We start from the raw sequence: 20,969 nt of genomic DNA on the forward strand, positions 1-20,969 counted from the left end.
GTCCCGGTCCTGTGGAAAACATACTGTCTTGTCTTACTAAGCAAAGTAACTGTGTCACTACAGGTTAAGACTTTAACTTAGCTCCATCTCTTAAATTGATGTTTATTCATTCGTGCATCAATAATTAGAATTGAATATAGATTCTTCTAAAATGGGCCATTCTGCAGAATCAACTTTTACTTTTGACACTTTTAGCATATATTTGCTGCTAATACTTTTATTTGCAACCGAGTATTTACACTACAGCAGTGTAATGCATTCACTTGAGAAAAAGAAATCTGCTCTGCTTTTCTGAATTACCGAGATCATTATCTCAGAAATCTGGCTTCTGTGCTACACTGGCGTGGTGTAACACTACTTTTACAGTACGTCTTTCACCTGTGCTTGAAAATCCTGGATCCTTGGATCTTTAAAAATCCACCAAATGCATCAGAAACAGATCACAACCTGTCTTTGAATAGAATACAACAGTTTTTAACAATGAAAAAGATCTATTTATTCTTTGTGAAACTCAAGATCAGAGAACAGAGACAGCAGCTGTTTTTATTACAAAATTACATGATCACAAAAAAAAACAGTCAGTGACAGTATCACAAAATGCAAACATGACAACTGTGCTTCATCTTCACTCATCCCGCGATAAAAAAAATCAAAACTGATAAATACTGAACAAACAGCTGTTGGTTATTCATGGAGAAGAGTTGCAGATTTAACTGTTTAAGACAAACATGCAGATTTATTTTCTAACACAGAGGAACTGCTAAAACAGAAACAGTCAACAACAGTCAGTCGATTGACAGACGATTTTCTTTGTTGTACATGATAATAATATGAATGTTTTTAGGTTTTAACTGTTGGTCGGACAAAACACCACATTCAAAGGATGTTGGAAATTATAAACAGGTATTTTCGCTATTTTCTGACATTTTATGCAAAAAAAAAACAATGAGAAAATAATCAACAGATTTATTGGTAATGAAAATAATTATCTGTGGTTTAGAAATGTCAAAAACTGGATTTCATTTTTGTCAGTGAAGGTGGTTATAACTGTAGCATCACTGTCTGGTTAACATTATGTATAAAAAATTATAAATAAAATAGCACAGAACAATCAAGTCTGTGAATCCAGACAATTTGCCACTTTTGAAAGTTTCTATGGCAAATAAACAGAGACTGAAATGATGTCACATGGCAGAGAGAAAAAAAAAGCCAAAAAAACAAAACAAAACATGAAAAACAGCATTAGTAAAAGGGAATGTGACTTAAAATCACTTCACAGGACATTTCCTCAATGAAACAACAAATAACAATTTAAGTGACTGAATCCACACCGACAAAAAAGTCAAGTTTGTTGTTTTGTGTTCGTTTCCCCCTAAAACTGATTCAGGAAAACAGCAGCACTCATACAAGCTGCCTCGTGTCTTCCCCGCCGACATGTTAATGAATATTTATAATAACACTTTACTTCAGCCATCAAACCTTCTCTGTTCTTTACTGTTTCTCTTGTTGAATTTGTATTTTTGTATTTTATTGTTTATTTACATGTCTTGTGTTTTAGTCTTTTAACATTTTGGAACCATACTGAAATTTTCACTTTAACATTTTATCCCTTGGGCTGTTTTATGTCTCCTATCCATAAATATACTCATGTAACATTTAAAGGGCCCTTTGTTATTGGGGCCCTAACACGATGCTACTTTCTGAGCATCGTGTCAGAACTGAAACAATTTGTCAGTTCATCAAACAGTCGACTGACAGAAAATACATTTTCGTTTAATCAAGGACATTGACAAATATTTGCTGCTTCCAGGTTGTTAAATGTGAAGAGCTTCTGCTTTTCTCCCGTTTATATTAAATTAAAGTAAACTGATCATTTCTGGTGTTTGACATTTCACAGACTACATTTATTTTCATAATCAGTTGATTAAAAATAATAAATTACTTGAAGTTCCCGTTCAATGAGTCTGGTGCACACAGCAGGCGACACATGGCAGCTTCATTATTATCCCAGAGACTCTGACTGAAGGTCCTACCCCCAGGTTACTGTGTGGTATTTTGATTAATCACAATTATGCAACAAGTTAGCACAACATAAACTAAATTAAAGGCAACTGCAACTAGGGTTGTGCCAATGGATGATGATAACAGTGATGGACGATCATCAGAACCATTGCCGGTTGCTCATGTCTTTGCAAATGTCAAGATGATATCTGACTATTTTTCCCCTTTATGTAGTAACTTATTATTTGTATTATTAAATTAATACTAAATTTAATTTGCCTGCCAGTTTAATAATGTATATAATCACATATTACTGACGCTTGCAACATGCGCACACACACATACTGTAATCAGCTGATTGTTATGAAGCTGTTTGTTGTGTTGTGAATAGAACTTCTGGAGTCACTCCTCTGAGCTGCTCAGTGAACTCAATGGTTGATTAGTGTATTAGATTAAGATGAAAAGACAGAAAACATCCTTTCATTCATCATTCACTCATCTTCTCCCTTATTTGGTCACAGGGCCACAAAATTAGCTCAAGGTAATGAAAATACTAAAACCAACTGGGACCTGGTCTGGTTGGTAGTCCAGTCCTCCAAATCTCAAGTTTGGCGAGTTAATTTATAACCATGGTTTCATGATGACTCTTCTAAGTTATTAAGATTTTAAATCACCAACATGATCGCGTGAGGAGACTTCAACAAAAAACATTGCAGTGATATTTTTTTTTTAGAGGCAGAACTGAATAAAGTGCAGGAGAAAGTCAACAGCTGTTCAGCTGGTGGGATCTGACCCCTGAAGCTTTGTCGGCACTGTCACTGTACAGTGGGAGTGAATCGTTTCTCCGCTGCGTGGACTGTGATGTGCCGCCGCAGGTGGCTGCCTGATATAAACGTCTTGCCACAGTATGAACACCTGAACTGTTTACAGTCCGTGTGGACTGTCATGTGGACCTTCAGGGATCCTGACTGGGCGAAGCGTTTGCCGCAGTGCACACAGCCGTAGCGTTTCTCCCCGGTGTGGACGCTCTGGTGGCGTTTCAGGTTGCTGGAGTCGGAGAAGCGTTTGCCACAGAGCACGCAGACGAACGGCTTCTCGCCCGTGTGAACCCTCATGTGGGTCTTCAGGTTCTTCAGGCAGGCCAGAGTTTTGCCGCAACAGTTACAGACAAACGATTTCCCGCCGCCATCCTCTCTGCTGTGGTTGGCGGCTCTGTTGACTCCATCCTGATGTCTCCACCCGTCCCTCCTGGTGAAAGCATTTTGTCTTCCTGTCACCTCTTTCCTCACTGGATGCTGAGGCTCATCTGGAGCAGGTGGCGCCCTCTGCTGGTTGTCTGTGAACGTTGCAGGCTGCTGGTGCTCTGCTGCAGACAGACTCACCTCACTGACGGTGAAAGGGAAGCTGCTGCTGCTGTTGCTGCTGCCTGAATCAGCTGAAACACTTAACACACTGGCATTCAACACGTACGAGCAGCAGGGATCATCGCTCAGAGGATTCTGGGTAGGGAGGGAACCGTGCTGGAGCTGCGGCTCATACATCAGACATTCGTAACTGCTGGTGTCCGACCTCTGGCTGGTGTTCAGGGTTTTGTGGACGGACACAGAAGTGGAACTGACTTCCCCACTCATCCAGGATCGTGATGAATCGCCGCCTTCATCTACTGTTTCCTGTTTGGTCACCGTGGGTGGAGCTTCTGTCTCAGTCGTCTGTCCTTCAACAACACGAGAGAAACTCTCTGGAGAGAAAGAAAAGCAGAATATCACACCTTTTACACAAGTGTACAAATTTCCACAGGTTCACTTAAACTACAGTGATGTATGTGGAAAATTTAAATCAGAAATATTCAATAATTAACATTAACATTATCATTTTCATCATATTGGTCAGGTCCATACGCAACATGCACTGATGGACCTTTGTCAGTCAACTCCTGGCCGCCTGTTTGAGCCATACTGTGGACGTGGGTCTAATTGCTGTATGAAAGCAATTGGACTTTCTTATGGTTTACTGTGTCCAGAGAAGACTGACGGTTTCAGAGAGGAGTGAGAGAAGCCATTTACGACATACAAACATTTGTGAACGAACTTCAAGAACCTCAAGCAAGTCCAGATGCCTTTGTATAGCTCTTAGAAATACCATGACCTGGACCACTGAGAGTCCTCACGACATCATGGACATCAGCTACAATTAACTCACAAAAAGAAATTAACTAATTATAATGGTCTCACATTACCTGGGCCACATTCAAGGTTTTCACAGGTCCAAATGTTTGGACCGGAACCAAACCACACCTGAGGAAAACCTACCCAAACCCAAAGTACGTATTTTAAGTAAAAGAAAAACAGAGACCCAACCCAAAAAGAACCCGAGGACAGCAAGACTGGCTCTGAACAGACACAAGGATAAGTAGACCTGATCCAGAATGTGTTGGACCTGGACAGAATTTCTTTCACCTCCCTCTCTGTTTGCCTCAAAAACAGATTTTCTCTCGAGTCACCTCGGATCCTCTCAGGTATTACACACCCTGATTTAAGATCTGCAGTAATACAGCAGGTCTTGAGTCGGGGGCAGCAGATGGACTAGGTCTGAGGGTTGCTTCTCAGATGGTAGTCACCCAGTTAACCCACAAATGCCTCTAGCCCACATGTTGCAGTTTTGGACAGTTTTCAGTCAGTATGTTTTAATAAAGTGTATGTGCCCTGTTTTTTTCACTAAACCTGTACTTACTGTCCTGCTCAGACTGGGACCAGGACTCGTCATCGTCCTCCACTTTGATCACTGTGGTTGTCAGGTTGGCTGACTCACCTGCAGCAGGCTGTAATCACAGCAGAAAAGGAACACTGAGTGAGGGACAACACCAGGACTGGAGGAGTTAAAGAAGGAACGCTGTATTCACTCATTCTCCTACCTACCGTTACCTGTGTTGTTTCTGGTACAGAGTCAGAGGGCGGCTTGGGGTCTACGCACTGAGGCAGCTCCTGGAGGGGCACTCTGGACAGCACCGGCTCACCTAGAAGACATGATTCATTGTGACGCCTGTTATTATTGTGTAGAGTCTAGAGCTTTCAACTGCATCTCCTGATCTTCCTCAGCAGATGAAGTTTGAAAGTAATGCTGAGGAAGACCAAGAACAGTTTCCATGTCAACTGAAAAACTGAGCAAAACATAAGGTTGACAGCTCTGACAGAAGCTAGTAAGTATAAACTGAGTTGATATCTTAGTTACTTACTTGTAACTATAAGAGTGAGCTTTCCAACTCTATTAAAGGAACATTTTGTCCTTTTATTTCACAATTTGGGGATTATTTTCCCACTTTTGACCATTATTCTCTGGTGGCTTTGAACCTTAAAATGTTAGCGGAATTTGTTGGGTCACTCCGTTACGTGCGAAAACGCAGAATAAACTTCCTAATACTGTTTTTTTTTCATTTGGTGTATTTTTGCGATAATCAAGACGCAAGATGCGCAGTTTTACGGAGGGCAAGTAAACACAACTCACGTTCCAGAAAAATGTTCTACTTGTTGCGTTCTTTACTCTCCATAAATTAAACTCTTTTAACGGTTACCTGCAGGTGTTCGATTCCTCCTCGGGTCGTTGCCCGGGTGATGAGCGGGCAGCTGAGCTCGAGCCCGGCCGCTCGCATGCAGCAGCGCGGTGCCGCTGCCTGTGGCCGCGGCTCGCAGTGCGGTGGCGCGAGCGGCGCGGAGCTCCATGAGCCGCAGTTTTCTTCGCAGGACCTCGTTCTCTTTGCGGCTCCGCGAGATCTCCAGCTGCAGCACCGAGTATCCGCTGTCCACGAGCTCACAAATCTCCGCCACCGCCGTGTTGGCCAGCACCTCCATTATGGAGGCCAGCTGAGCGTGAAAGGCAGCGGCCGGGGACATTTTCAATCCACCGCGCGCCTCTTTGTTTGAACAGAACCCAAATCACCAGCTCTAGGCAGGTAATAAAGGCGGAACCGCAGCGCGCCCGCTGCGCGTTTTTGAATGTGTGATCCTACCTGGCGTAAACAGTCCCGACACAAACCAGGAAGTGATGAGAGGAGCGAAAAACGACTAGACACAACCCAAAGTGCGCATGTGCAAGTTTCCAAAAACATTCCATTTATGAAAACCTGAAAACATTCACTCACCCAAAAAACAGACGTGTTTAAAATTTTAGATCTTGTAACTGAAAATGTGACGTCAGACAAGTTTGATTTGCATTCAGAGTTACAACTAATGACCTCAGTAACGTATTCACATCGCTATTTTCTGTGCAACCAACCCCAAAGATTTCAGTTCGCTATTACAGATGAAAACATGCAAATATGAAGACGCTCAATGATTTGGATAGTTTTTTTTCTTTTTATAATAATAATAATAGTCATAATAAGTATTATTATTGTTATTATATAATGATGACGTTATTATAATTATTATTAATGTTATCATCATTATCATTACTAATCACTTAGTGTTTTTGTCGTTTTGTGGCTGTTTTGCATCTCTTTCGCCGCTGTGCGTCTCTTTGTAGTTGTTTTGTGGTTGTTGTCCTTCCTTTTATCACTTGAACCATGCTGTTTTTCGTCCTTTCTTACAATGAGAATCATGTTGAATGGCCAGATGATAGTTAAATGATAGTTAAAGGATATGTTCACATCAATTCAAGCTCGTCTTTTGATCCCTTCCCAACACAAAGAGTAAGAGATGGAGGACAAAATCCACAGTCTTCATGTTGTGTGAAAACGAGGTCTAAAGTTCAGCTCTAGCTAGTTTTGAATGTTTACTTCATGGTGATTTCTGCTGTGTGCCTTAATGTGGCTTCATTATAAACGTTAGCTACACCACAACTAAATAATCTTATCTGTAAAAAACAATCTTGAATTTATTTTTTAGAACAAGCTAATTATATCATCATAAAAAAACCCAACTCTAGGTCAAATATTGTCTTATGTCATGTAAACAATTCTTTGAATTCTCTGGAAAACATTCTCATATGAAAACAGCATAAAAAAACATTACTGCTCCAGCGACTATACTCATCAACATTTTCCCTTCAACTTTGTATTTAAATACATTTCAATTCCTTGTGTGAAATTTTAATCCTGAGTGTACAAACACAAATCTATATTCACAAAGGCAATAACTGATACAAAACAATTAGAGAATTTGTTTTATTAACAAGAAGGGCACATAAACTGGGTTTCATTTATAGTGTTTTACTTTTTACACAACCATCAACCTTTCATATGAAATGATTTTTGATCTATACACAAGACTTTAAAAAGGAGAGACAGAACTCAACAGAAATCTGGAAAATTTGAGGTTTCATCAACAAAAACAGGCAAAAAAACAGAAAAATGCCATGGTGACATCTTCAAATGTCTTGCTTTCTGTGACCAAAAAACAAGAACCAAAGATATTCAGTTTACTGTCATGTTAAAAGACAAATTATCACATATAAGAAGCTGGAAATTATCTTGTAAAAGACTAAAATGATAATTAAATTATTAAATTATATAAATTAACTGATCTCTGGGCTAATGTTTAAACATAAAACTTGAACTGTTCAATATTTTTTAAAACAAACATTGGGGCTCAATTTGCTTTATGCACCATTTAAAAAAAATTGTACTTGAGAATTTTAAGTGACATTTCTTCTTTTTAAAACCGGATATTTACAGAACATAAACACACTCGTTCCCTCAGATGTTTGGGTGACATTTCTTCATGTGTAACTTGAGGCTGTATTTGACGATGAAGCTCCTGGAGCAGAGCGTGCAGGCGTACGGCCGTTCTCCGGAGTGCACGCTCAGGTGCGACTTCAGGTGAGCCGACTGGGTGAACTTCTTGCCACACTGGCTGCAGCTGAACGGCCTCTCGCCCGTGTGGATCCGCATGTGAACATCAAGGTTCTGAGATGTGGCATACGTCTTGTTGCAGATGGAGCATATGAAGCGTTTCCCTCGGGCGCCGGCGCCCGGCTGCCCGTTACAGAGCTGAGACCGGCCCGACTGGTCCCTGTAGAGGGCGAAGTTCATCATGTCGGCGTCCTCGTACTCAAACGCCGAGTTGCTGCTCTCGGACAGCTGGCAGTCCGTGGAGGTCGAGCCCGACACGCTGATCAGCTTGAGCCCGAAAGCGTCACCGTCCATGTTTTCGTTTTGGTGAAACTGAGCAAAAGACATCTGACTTTTTGACTGTTTGGTCCATGTGAGACTGAGATCCATTTCTGCTCTGTTTGAAGGAGACTGAGACTCCATCAGAGAGCTGGCGCCAAAGTAAGTCTGTCTGTTCGGAGAAACCAGCGAGCAATCCTGGTGGACCAGATGGATGTCTGGGTCCAGCTGTGAGGAGTAGGAACAAACCGACTCGCTGGCCTCCACCTCATCGCTGCCACCGAGCTGAGCGGAGCAGCCCGGCTCGCTGCGAGGAGAGTCCAGAGTGTAGACGGACACGCTCTTCTTCTGCGTCCCTGTGGTCAGCTTGGATGTTTTCAGCATGACCTGCTCGGAGGACGACTTCTTCTCAGCCTCATCGTTTCCCGGCCAGTGTCTCTTCATACTCCGGCTGATGGGAGACGTGACGGTCTCTCTGGCTGCAGCCGTCCCTCCATCAGCAGAGGTTTGGTGATCTGAAAGAAAAGACAAGAGTACATCCTCACCAAGGTAAAAAAAAAACAACAGTCTCCAGTCCTGAAAATGTCCATCTAAACCAGGCTGTTATGAACCTGAACACTGATTTGTTCTCAAGTCAGTACATTACGCGCCAATACAAACTCAACACTTCCTGTAACTGTTTCAAATTTAAAGCCCTCTAATGTTTCAGTGGAAAGAAACACTTTGATATTTCTTAACTTATTTTGCTGAGGTCCTTTGCAGTGGGTCCCTCACAGAACCAACACAGTAATCATCATCATCATCATTTTTCATGCTTTTCATGCTGTGCACGTGTACCCATTTATCTAACCAGTGACCCTATTTGAGGCCCTGAGCCAGAGGTTGAGAAGCCCTGGCTGTGAGTGTGTGGTTTCCACTCACCTTCCTCAAAGGTGTCATTACTGTCCGAGTCTTCATCTTTGATCAGCACCACCTCAGGAAGCTGCAGCAGACGAACAGTCATACGAGTTTTATCTCTACATACGAGACAAATTTTTTTAAAAACAGCTAATTAATCAAGATAAAATGTCCCTTGAGTCCTGATTGGCTGACTCGTCTTTACAGTTAATTTAAATTTTAATGAGAAACTAATTAAAAAGATGAAATCAGGGATTAAGATCCAACAATTGTTCAAACCAAGATCAAGCTCCAGCCAATGATTCACTAATACTATACAATTGTTAACAACACTGAGGGACCAACAGTAAGTCTACATATCAATGCACAGTTACTGATTCTGATTTAATCCCATTACCTCAAAGTTAACTAACACATTATCTCAAGAACGACCTTTTGGTTTCATGAGATAACGAGATAATTAACACATTATCACCAAAATCCAGCTTTCATCTTGAGGTAACGAGCCTGAGATGAAAATAAATAAAAAACATTTATCTTGAGATAAAGGATCAACATCACTGTGACAGCAGAGATAAGGACATAATTAACTGCTGATCTGGAGATTATATGGGATTAAAAATATAATTGCATCCACGTCTGCTCTGGGCACAACGGCAGCTAATGTGTATTTTTAAAAGAAAAGATGCAATGACTTGTGCCTGCTCCTATATTATCAATATTATTACTAAAGCAAAAATAAAAAAAAACTATGGGGAAGCACTAAGGTCAACATGATCAGATGTTTTTACTGAGAAAACACAGTGCTGTAGTAAACGTGGGAATAATGAACAGCTTTATACTGTGAGAATAAACCATACAGAGCTTCAATTATTAATCAGTTAATCAATAAAAATGATCAACAGGAAATGAATCTCCAACTACTCTGATACACACGTAATCGTTTGTCATTTCTTAAGTAAAGTAATGAGAGGGTTTGATGACAGTAAACTGAATATTGTCAGTTTCAATTGAAAAAAAAAAAAAACAGCAGATTAATCGATGATGATCTAAAATTATAACAGTGTGAAAGCAATGCTTGTATGAACTAATTTCCAAAAAGATTAGATCTTCTTCACACATAAGTTCCCTTTTCTTTTAACTTCAAATTACAGCCTGATTATCTTGAGTATTATAATATAATGATATGATATACATGTACAGTGTACATACACTTGTTTTAATTATTTAGTATAATTAATACTGTCCTTGGGTGTTGCTGTAGGTGATGAGAGGTTTTTGTTTTGTCTTGTGTCAGCTGCCGTGTTGGGGAAGCCAGAGAGCTCAACTCAACTTCAGAAAACACATGCAAACGGAAGAAACACAAACAGATTCAGAAAACATCGATTTGACAAAACATGTGCTGCAAATACTCACAACACGACGGAAGTGTTTCCAGGTGACCCTGGTGGCTCACCTGGTACAGTGCGTACCATGAAGGTGTAGTCCTAACCTGAAGTTGTTGTGAGTTTCTGAAGTTGTTTGTGTTTGTCTGTTTGCATGTGTTTCCTTAAGTTGCAGCACATTGAGCCACCGTAGGAAGCTACTTGGAAAGCACAGCTTTGCAGCCACCAGTTACTTCACAGTTGAAGAAGCTGAACAACAGCAGAGCTATCCATCCATCCATTTTCTACCGCTTATCCTCTAGTAGGGTCGCGGGGGGGCTGGAGCCTATCCCAGCATCCTTTCGGGCGAGAGGCGGGGTGCACCCTGGACAGGTCGCCAGTCCATCACAGGGCAGACAGAGACAAACAACCATTCACTCTCACATTCATACCTATGGTCAATTTGGAGTAACCAATCAGCCTAGACCCCATTTGCATGTCTTTGGACTGTGGGAGGAAGCCGGAGTACCCGGAGAGAACCCACACAAGAGAAGGGGAGAACATGCACACTCCACACAGAAAGACCCCGCGTCCGAGCCGGGACTCGAACCCGGAACCTTCTTGCTGTGAGGCGACAGCGCTAACCACTGCACCACCGTGCCGCCCAGCAGAGCTATCAAGAGACATCAAGTTTAGTTAACGAAAGCTGTTAACTACTTGAACTGCATATCGGAATATACGGAATTATAACAAAATATAAGAACAAAAAGTCACAAAAAAAAAAGCGAAAAAAAAAAGCCAATCAGTTGAGTTTAATACAAAAAGTGTCGACTTGTTCACAGGTTCTAACAAAAACCAAACAGGTAAAATACTCCACTATTCATGGGAAAGTGCTGGGAGGCCAGGTTTGGTTTTGTTGAACAGTAACTGCCTCAGTATGGTCACAGTGATTCTGCCTCCGCCTGAGATTCAGGAGGCTTATACATGATGACATCATCGCTGTGTGACCACTGAGCGCCGCCAGCCCTCGGCTTTTGCACAGCGCCACACAAAGGTCAAGCGTGTGGTGGTGACTGTCTGATGAATGCATTGTCCGGACATGTCTTCACAGCCTCCGGGGCTGGTCAGAGGAGGTTCAGTTACAGTAGAGGAGCAATGATAATGTAAAAAGGAAAAATGATTCCTGTCCTTAGATTTGTAGTTTCAGTAGTTAACTACACAAAAAGCAATGAGTAATGCATTGTTATAGATTCAACTACATAAAACTAGATATGATACAGCAGCTGCGACGCCGTCAGCATGTTGACATTCCGACTGAGGACTCATGGGTTAGGCCACAGCCGTCCTTGAAGTCACATGACTTCATTTTGAGCTCAACTACACATCTGTAAAGTGTTGTGACGCTATCGCAGACGATCTAAACACTATAAACACCTGCCAAAGTCCTCAATACTATGGAAGCAGAGAAAGGACATACATATAAATATTTTTTTATCGCGTTATCTCAAAATAACAGAGCTCCTTATCCCGAGAATACGAGATATTAGATAAAACCATTTAGACTGAACCTCATACACTCCTTAGTAACTCGTTAGCTGTATGAAAAGACACGGTGTGATTTCTGCCCTTGATTGAAATATTCTCTGATGTTGATCAATGCATCATCGTGACATTTTCAGTTTACAGCTCTAGAAGTTTCCATCTGATCTCTGATGATCCAAGTCATAATAATAAGAAAACAAGCTTTGTTATCTCAAGATGACAGGATAATTATCTCGCTATAACAAAAAAACGTTTTCTCCTGATGATATCTCGTTATCTCGAGATAACAAAATGTCATTTTCTCCTGATAATATCTCATTATCTTGAGATAACAAAAACATTTTACAAAATCGTTATTGGGATAGCGAGCTTTGTTGAGATAATGGGAAAAAAAATACATTAGCAAGTACGGACTTTCTCTGCCTCCAAACAAAAGCTTAAAACTACATTTGGAAAAAATACTAGATTGGAAAGTGACTTTCTACAGGCCTCTCCCAGAACCCAGTAGAGTTCTTCCTGTAGCCTTTCAAGGCCCTTTACCAAATATGGAGTTGTGATTCTCCTGTGTTTTCTTGTCAACATCTATTGCTCAGAGATGTCACAACTTGATTAGATGCACCTGAGTGAAACGTGTAAAACTGGGACAAAAATGACAGAAACTGCCACCACAGTCAGGACCACAACCACAAGATGGAGGATGTGATAGTTGATATTTATGGAAGTGTAACGCATCCACTTGATTATATCAGAATCCTGAAATAATGATCTTGTTAATTCAGGAAAACTGAGAAGATTTGTTTTTCGTACATCAATGTATTACACTTCTATAGATTTTGTATTATAATTCGCTGTTACTCAGATTATGCGGACAGACATGATATGGAGCAAACCTACAGCCCTGACACATTAGTGCATGAGTAACATCGACCTAATGACACGACAGCCACAGGGACATGATACTTTTACTACTTCAAGTACATTTTCCTTTGACTTTATCTTTTAATGGAGTATTTTGACAGTGTGACAATACAACTTAATCAAGGGGTGTGGATAAGAACCGTTAAGACATGAGATAATGAAGCCAGACCGCCGTGTGTTTACCTCCTCCCGCACCACCACCGCAGCTCCTCCGTCTCCTCCGTCACCGTCCCCCTCCTCCTGCTGCTGCTGCGGGAGTTCCGCTTGCTGTGCAGCCACTACGACCTCCAGCTCGGCCTTTCCCCCGCCGCTCCCCCGGACTACGATGGACTCAATGAGGTGCAGCTTCTTCTTCAGGTCCTCGTTCTCCTTGTGGCTCCGGGTGATCTCCATCTGCAGGACCGCGTAGCCCTCGTCCACCACCTCGCAGATCTCCGCCACCGCCGCTTTGGTCAGCGCGCCCATGATGATAGACAGCTGCTCGTGGAGCGCCTTGCTGGTCAAAACGGCCATTCCCGCTGCTCGAGAGGAAACCGGGCCGGGCTCAGACTCCTCCTAACGGACCGCACGGGGCTCCGACAGCCTGTAACACACGCGGCGACGTCGATGAAGGAGCCGCAGACTAAATCTGTTTGGACATTAATGCTGCCCGTCTGCGACTACAAAGGATGAGCAATTATGTTTTTCTGTTTCCGCCCGACTCGCACTTCCGGGAAAACACCGCTGACTTCAAAATAAGAGCCTGCTGTTGTAAAGTAAAATGAACTAAAGTAAATAAACTAAACTACAGTAAAAAAGAGTAAATACAAATTCTAGTAAATGAATGCATTAAGAATAAAAAAAATAGAAAGGGAAAAATATTTTAAAAAAATAGAATAAAAGTAGGTTAACAAATAGGTTAAAAAAATAAGTAGGTACATTTAAAGAATGCTAGAATCTTAAAATAGTTAGGTTAAAAAAAACGACTAAATAGATTAAAAAGATATAAAAAGATCAAAATATATAGAGCAGATAAGTAGTTTAAGAAATTATTAAATTAAATAGATCTAAATGAATTAAATAAATTGGTGGAAAAAATTGCAGACAATCTATAAGAAGAAATAGAGTAAAAGTGGGAAAAAATTGTTTAATATTATAATACTTTTGATCCCCAAAATCATAAAAAATTGTATTTTCAATGTTCACTTGAGGAGGCTGAATGTTTGAAGGCACAGTACTCTGTAGCCACAGTGTTTGTGAAACACAGATATATATATATCCATATATTCTCATGTTTATTATAACTACAGCCTCCTCCAGGATCAGCACTTAATTCAACGGAGTTCATTTTTGCAGTTGGCCTGTAAAACCTGTCTGAGAGAACAATGATTTCCTGCTTCTTCCACACTGACTCCAGCAGGCTTGGTGAAGCAGTCAGCAGGCCCGTGGCCTGTGTGTGTGTTTTGTAAATAGATTCTTTTGTCTGCAGAGTGAAAAGCTGTTTCTCTCCTGTCTGAATGGCGAGCAGCAGCTCATGTGTGCTGCTATTGTTTAGACTGTAAATGGGAAACAAACAGAAGACAAAGGTGGAGCCATACTACTCACTTCACGATAAATGGGCTCAGAATCGACCTTTTACCATGTCTGACTTTCTCACTGGCAACAGAAAATCCTCACGTCTGATTGGCTGTCAAAAATCAATTCACTTTATTAACCTGCAGGTAACCATAGCAACAATACTGATTTTTTGGACTTTGTTAACTTTGAAGTGACTGATGAAACTAACTTAACTGGTAGAGAGATGCACTCAGCACTTAAGTGAAGGCACTGTAGCTGCATTTTTTCAGGTTCATCAGTTAATGACTTTTCATGTGTCACTTGGTAAGAGGCTTTTTACTGAATGAACAAGAAAAAAACTGTCAGAAAACATCTTTGCACCATCCATGCATCATCTATACCGCTTATCCTTGTAGGGTTAGGGGTCACGGGGGGCTGGAGCCAATCCCAGCTGACATTGGGCGAGGGCGGGATACACCCTGGACACACCCCAGTCTTTCACAGGACTGACATATGTAGAGACAACCAACCACTTGCGCACACATTCACACCTATGGGCACTTTAGAGTCATCTTCGTGTCGTTATCTTTGCACCAGTAATCTTCAAATTTCAAAATACAGAAATCTCTGGAGCAAACGAAACAGTCTCACCACAAGATCCATTTAATGGCTGTTCTGGAGTTTTCAATTATATAATTATACACCGTAGCTTACAGTGATATTTCATTTTTGAGAGAAGCTGAAAGCACAAAATTTCACCTTTTTCACTCGTTAAATAACTGAAATTATTATCAAAATTGTTGATAATTGATTGAGAAATTAATCAAAATTTTTCAAAGAAAGATTTCAAATGTTACCACATATAAATATAAACATATGGAGTCATTGTCATCATCAATTAATTTCCTGATTAATTATTCATTTAATCCCTAAAATGTCAGAAAGTGTAGAAAATATGCCTGATATTATTTCCCACAGCCTAATGTCTTCAAATGTCTGGGGCTGGTTGCACAAAACACCTTAAGTTTTCTTTTTAATTTCTCCTTAGCTGAGGGAGTTACTTAAGGTTGTTGCACATAATTTCTAAAACGGTTTCCTTAGTTAAGAAAAAAAGTTAAGGCATTTGCAGCAGTGAAAGATTTTACAGCAGTAAAACTCTACTGCATCGTTAAGGGTTTCTCCTGGTCGAGGAACACTCTCCTTGGGATGAGTTTATTGATCACTATAAACTCAGCTCATGTTGCAGTTAAGACAGATCAGACGTACCTTTAGTTTCTTGCTTTACTTTGCTTGCTAAGGTCTTCTGGGCAACGGTTTAACTGACTTTAAGTGATCCCTTAAGATAAGGAGAAATCCCTAAATACTTAAATGTACATTTTAAGGAGATCTTAAAGGGATAGTTCTGGGCCAGTATTCACAAAGCGTTTTATCTTATCACTAGTACTCCTTAGTCAGGCTAAAAGTTTCCTCCTAAGTCCTCTTCACAAAGCTGCTGAGACCAACTTTTACTAAGGAAAAGTAAAAACTCCTAAGTTAAGAGTCTGTCGCTAAGACTCTGTTACTATGGCTGACGTCAATTTTAATGGACGAGCTTGCTTGCAGAAACCACAGCGATTGGTTGTCTGTGCAGGTGAAAACGAATGCGCAACATCCCGCAGCAATAATAAAAACACTGAGAAATAAACAAATACAAATGAAAGAATAATGGATTCGATGCTGTTTACAAAAGTGGTGCGTTCTCCAAAAATCTTAACTTGATGTGTTTTGTTCGACCGGCCCCTGGTGGCCTGTGTCTGAAAGGGACTTTTTACACTCTACAACCAGATGTCAGGCCCCGCCCCCCTCCCACAGCAAAACCTGTGACACTGAACGAAGCAAACTCTTCATCAATTGCACGTGTTTAATTCCAGATATACACCAACCAGTGAACATTCTCATGCTTCTTACAGGTGTAGGCGCTGCAGGAATCTGTTCTCACCGGGCAGCTGTTGCTCGATTCCTGTAAAGTACTGATGTGGACTCCAAAAGGGCCACCTTGTTTTTGAGGTAAGAATGGATCTGGATGAGGTTGTAGTCCCACTTTGCTTCTGTGCAGAGGCAGTTCACAGTTCAAAATAAGTAAGGCCTGAAATTGAAACAGTAAGAGCTACTGATCACTTTTCCTATGTAAAAGTACAAGTTCCTCTAAAACCTCGTTAAAAGACCTTTACCCTAAACCGATTGGTTTAAATGAGCAGTCAAGTAACAGTAACAGCAGGACGTCACAGTTTAGAGATCAAGTGTCCTTGGTACCTCACAGTACCATGATGTTTCCAGTCAGTGTTCGTGTGTGGAGCTTCCTGCTCCCTGCTCGGCCGGGTGGTGTTTCTGCTGATGGATCCTCAGGTTCTGCTTCCCGGCGAATCTCTTCCCACAGTGCTCGCAGGCGAACGGCCGCTCCCCGGTGTGGACGCTCTGGTGCGTCTTCAGGTGACCCGACTGCGTGAAGCGCTTCCCGCATTGAGCGCAGCTGTACGGCCGCTCGCCCGTGTGCACGCGCACGTGTGTCTCCAGGCTCCGAGACGATGTGAAACATTTCCCGCAGTAGCTGCAGACGAAGCGCCTGTCCCTGCAGTATCTGTTCAGTTCATGAGGGTCTAGTCTGGAGCCGCCGAGGCCCAGCGCCAAGGGGAAACCTGCAGCGTTCAAGTCGGAGACCTTGTCCAGGAGCGATGGCCGGTGGTCCGGTTTGAGATACGGCCGTTGAGGCACGGGCACCATGCTGGGCAGACCCTGAGTGGTCCATGAGGAACAGAGATCCAGATCTGTGTCGTAGGGGAGGGAGCTGATCAGAGACACTCCCCGCTTCAGCTCAGAGGTCCCCGGCAGGGAGGTCGGACTTCCCCCAGACCCCAGGAGGAACTGCTTTCTCATGGGGGCTGAGGACGGAGCTTCACAGTCCGACTCTGACGCCAAATCAAACATGACATCTGACGAGCTGCTCTCAGCGGTCCCCACATGACCCGGGGACCCCGGTGCACTGTGGGAGTCTTGATGCTCGACTCGCTCCGACAGTCCGTCGCTGCTCTGATCCCACAGCCTCATGTCAGCCGCTGAGGGGGAGATCATGATCCCAGAGGGCCCCTCCTCTGACGGTTGCACTTCTGTCCCTTCACACAAACACACCAATAAACACTGAGTTTAGAAATAGGGCTGCACCATATGCAAAATATACCATATTGCGATACCTGTGAACATACTTTTATTTTGTAGTCTGATTTATGAGTGTGGCATTGAATAATGTGTCTGTTGCTGGATTATTAACGTTTCCTCTCTTACCGTCCTCATTGAGAAGCAGCTCGTTTGTGGCGTCATTGTCATTCACCTCCTCTTTTGCCATTTCATCCTTTATCAGAACTACATCCTGATCATTTGCCTCCTGGGCAGCTGTCACAGTGTCCTGAGTGGAGAAAACTACAGTCAAATACACTATATAATATTTGAATCTAGTTTATGATGAGAGATTAGCTGAAGTGTTGATCCATAAGAAGATATATTTGTGGTTTTAAGAACCAAAAACAATCTCAATGTAGTTTCCAGGTACACACTCAGAGAAACCAAATCCTGCAAGGCTGAATGGTGGGTCCAGGTGGGTGGGACTTGGCTGAGGGCAGTGACTGCTTTGTTGTGACATCACAAAGTTGCAGAAGTCCTGACGGCTGGTTTTAAGGCTCAGTTTCTGAATACAGGCTGTGTGCATTTCTCTGTGGACTGAGGCTTTGATACTTTCACAGTATTAATATAGAACCTAGACCTGCTTTATAATCAAACAATACATGGACACCTGCCTTTATACTATAGGGGACCTTTAATAGTTTTCTTGTAATGGACTTAAAGCTACATTACAGTGAGCTGAAAAATCTCTCTGGAAATTTAACTTTAACTTTAACTTAGGGATTTTATGCCCCAACCTCTCTAAGATTTAACAAAAGCTTCAGCTGTAATACATGAAGTATTGTGACATTTTCACCATGGTTTGGTGAGTAGTCATCTGGGCTGTCAATCAGAGATGATACCCATGAGGAGAGAGGTTGTCAAAGCTGAGAGGAAACGTTAGGAAGCCTCATGTTGGACCTGTGCTGTGTTGACTTGCTCTCACCTCTTTAGTCACAGGTTTCACGTCTGTCGCCGCCTCTAAAGCGGGAACCCGTCCATGCCTTTTGAGACCCGAGGCTTTCGGCTGTTTGACAGCCCCTGCAGTTGGTAAGGCACATTCTGGGTGAGAAAAACAAAAGACACTTATTATACTGGTTCATCAAATTAAATGCGGGGGAGCACTGAGCATCTTTGAAGGGGTTCTAGGTGAGTGTGACTGATCCCAGAGGGATGAGTGTGGCTGACTGTTGTAGTTCCAGGTGTCAGTGTAGTTTACTGCTGGGCATAAGTACAAATTTTCTTATATGTTCATTTTCATTGCTAGAAGAAGTACCCAGACATTTTACTAAAAAATATTAATACCACCATGAAGAAATAGATAGATAGATAGATAGATAGACAGATACTTTATTTATCCCATAGGGATTGTTACAAGTAAAAGTTCTGCATTAAAAATTAAAAAGTATTAGCATCAAAATATAGTTAGAGTACCAAAAGTAAAAAGTACTCATATTGCACAGCAGCTATTTCGGAATAGTGTTTGTTATTTTATTGGATTATGAAGATAAGATATTCCTATATTAGTAACACAGTGGGGAAATTAGCAGTATTCCAGCAGAGTGGCAGTGCAAAGAAAGAAAAACTGCAAAATTACAGTACCAATCACTTAACTTTCAGCTGGTAAGTTTAATTACTATACTGTTGGGTGATGTGTGAATTTCTCCCCAGGGATCAACAATGGTCTCCCCTTAACTTGTAATAATACATTATTTAATTGTTGTTTATGTTTTGTATAATTACTCTGAGTAATACTCCAAAAAATGCACAATATGTATGTATGTTTTGGAGTAGAAGTGTAAACTAGCAGAAAATGGAAATACTCAAGTAAAGCTCAAGTATTTCCAAATTGTACTTGACTAAATCTTGGTTACTTTCCACCTCTGGTCACCTCTTGAGAGATGGTTCATGTTGTATTGTGTAGGTGAATTATTTGAGCATATTCATATTCTTTATAGTGGGAAATAACAGACTAGGTTCAGTACTCTTACTGTTAAACTGTTTTAATTTTCTACATCATATGCTCGGAATAAATTAACTGTCTCGATGCGTTTTCTGAATATTTCAGATCAAGTCTTCAATTCGGCAGTCATCATATAGGGGGAAACAATTTGTTCAATAAAATTAGTAACTTGGATAACTGCTGACTGTCTCTACTGTTGTATGCTTTGCGTGGATCAGAAGACAGCGGTAATGAACAGATAAAACGGTTGAAAAAGTTGACAATGGGTGCAGCCGAATTTGTAAATGACCCTGCAAATGAGCAATTATGTGATGCTGAGAATAACATATCCCTATTCTTGACACCACTGCTGAGTAGAAACGTTTTTCAACAGTTTTCCTGTGGGGATTGTGTGCGCTCTGTGTGTACGGAACAACGGCAGCGATGAGGACTCCATTCATCACAGTGCACATCCTGCCACCATCACCGATGGGTGAACCTGAGTGAATCTCCTCCGGCGGGAACTCACCGACAGTGAAATCCATCAGCCCCCCGCCGGCCTCTACCACCGGCTCGCCGTAATCCAGCATCGCGATGCTGCCCCGGTGTCCCCGGGCGATGATGGTCTCGATCATCTCCAGCTTCCTCCTCAGCGCCTCGTTCTCCTTGTGGCTCCGGTTGATCTCCAGCTGCAACACGGCGTAGCTCTCATCCACCAGCTCGCAGATCTCCGCCACGGCCGCTTTGGCCAGTGCCTCCATGATGGACGTCAACTGAGCATGGAACGCCTTGTAACTCGTCATCTTGAGCCGATGTGTAAAGTCAACAATCGCCCGGAACGTGAATTAAATCAACATCAGCAAAACACGGCGCGTGCAAAGAGGAGATCAGCGTCCGCTGTGCTGCTCGCGGTGAATTAGTCCTTGTTTAGACCGAGCAGTGAGTGTCTGGTCCGCCTGCGAGACGCGGATGGATGCTGCAGTTACCCGTTGTTGTTTGTTGTTAGTCGGTTGTCCCCTCCTCCGCGTGTCGTTGAGCAACTTCCGTAAAGCTACTTTCAAAATAAAAGGTCAGAGTAAAAACTATGCTAAAACCGCGAGTGGTGCCTTCTTGTGTTCCTTGTAAACTACAGTTTCGATTTTTAAAAATAAGCAAATAAAAAGCAACACCACAAAACAATAGATTATATAGAGATGAGTATTTATTATATTTAATATTATTATTTTTGATAGTATAAGCAATATTTTCTCTCTGATATTTGGATTCCATCATTTCCACTCTGTTAAAAGAAAAACTTTTGCCTCATAATTTCAGTTAGAAACTAAGAACAAAGTCTGATACATTTTACTATTCTGTGACATATTGGAGTGTTATTAACAAACCTAAATATGACGGAATCAACCCAGATGATGTTGAGATCACAGGATTCCCTCAAAATGTTTGAAACTGATCCTAAACAGACAAAAAGGTAGAC

The 20,969-nt window shown here is 41.8% G+C and overlaps 1 protein-coding gene across 1 annotated transcript; it reads right to left on the reverse strand.

Moving 5' to 3' along the window:
- Positions 1-2,788: 2,788 nt before the first annotated feature.
- Positions 2,789-20,532, reverse strand: LOC111233838. The gene is made up of 11 exons (XM_022761743.1): positions 20,025-20,532; positions 18,500-18,615; positions 17,680-17,800; positions 16,681-17,510; positions 13,009-13,380; positions 9,026-9,086; positions 7,697-8,619; positions 5,570-5,858; positions 4,923-5,014; positions 4,732-4,819; positions 2,789-3,739 (listed from the first exon to the last, which is right to left on the reverse strand). The coding sequence occupies exons 1-11, from the start codon at positions 20,296-20,298 to the stop codon at positions 2,817-2,819; spliced, it is 4,089 nt and encodes a 1,362-aa protein (XP_022617464.1). The 5' UTR covers positions 20,299-20,532; the 3' UTR covers positions 2,789-2,816.
- Between the last annotated feature and the right edge of the window lie 437 nt (positions 20,533-20,969).

This window comes from Seriola dumerili, unplaced genomic scaffold (genome assembly GCF_002260705.1).
Source record: "Seriola dumerili isolate Sdu_G_001 unplaced genomic scaffold, Sdu_1.0 BDQW01000432.1, whole genome shotgun sequence".
Lineage (NCBI taxonomy): Eukaryota > Metazoa > Chordata > Actinopteri > Carangiformes > Carangidae > Seriola > Seriola dumerili.

Excerpts from the sequence above, each read along its gene's own strand:
- LOC111233838 (XM_022761743.1), bottom strand. The coding sequence starts at position 20,298 with ATGACGAGTTACAAGGCGTTCCATGCTCAGTTGACGTCCATCATGGAG. Across the intron at positions 9,087-13,008 it reads CGGTGGTGGTGCGGGAGGAG|CTTCCTGAGGTGGTGCTGAT; the intron begins GTAAACACACGG and ends CGTCTGCTGCAG. Across the intron at positions 3,740-4,731 it reads GTCCCAGTCTGAGCAGGACA|AGAGTTTCTCTCGTGTTGTT; the intron begins GTAAGTACAGGT and ends CTTTCTCTCCAG.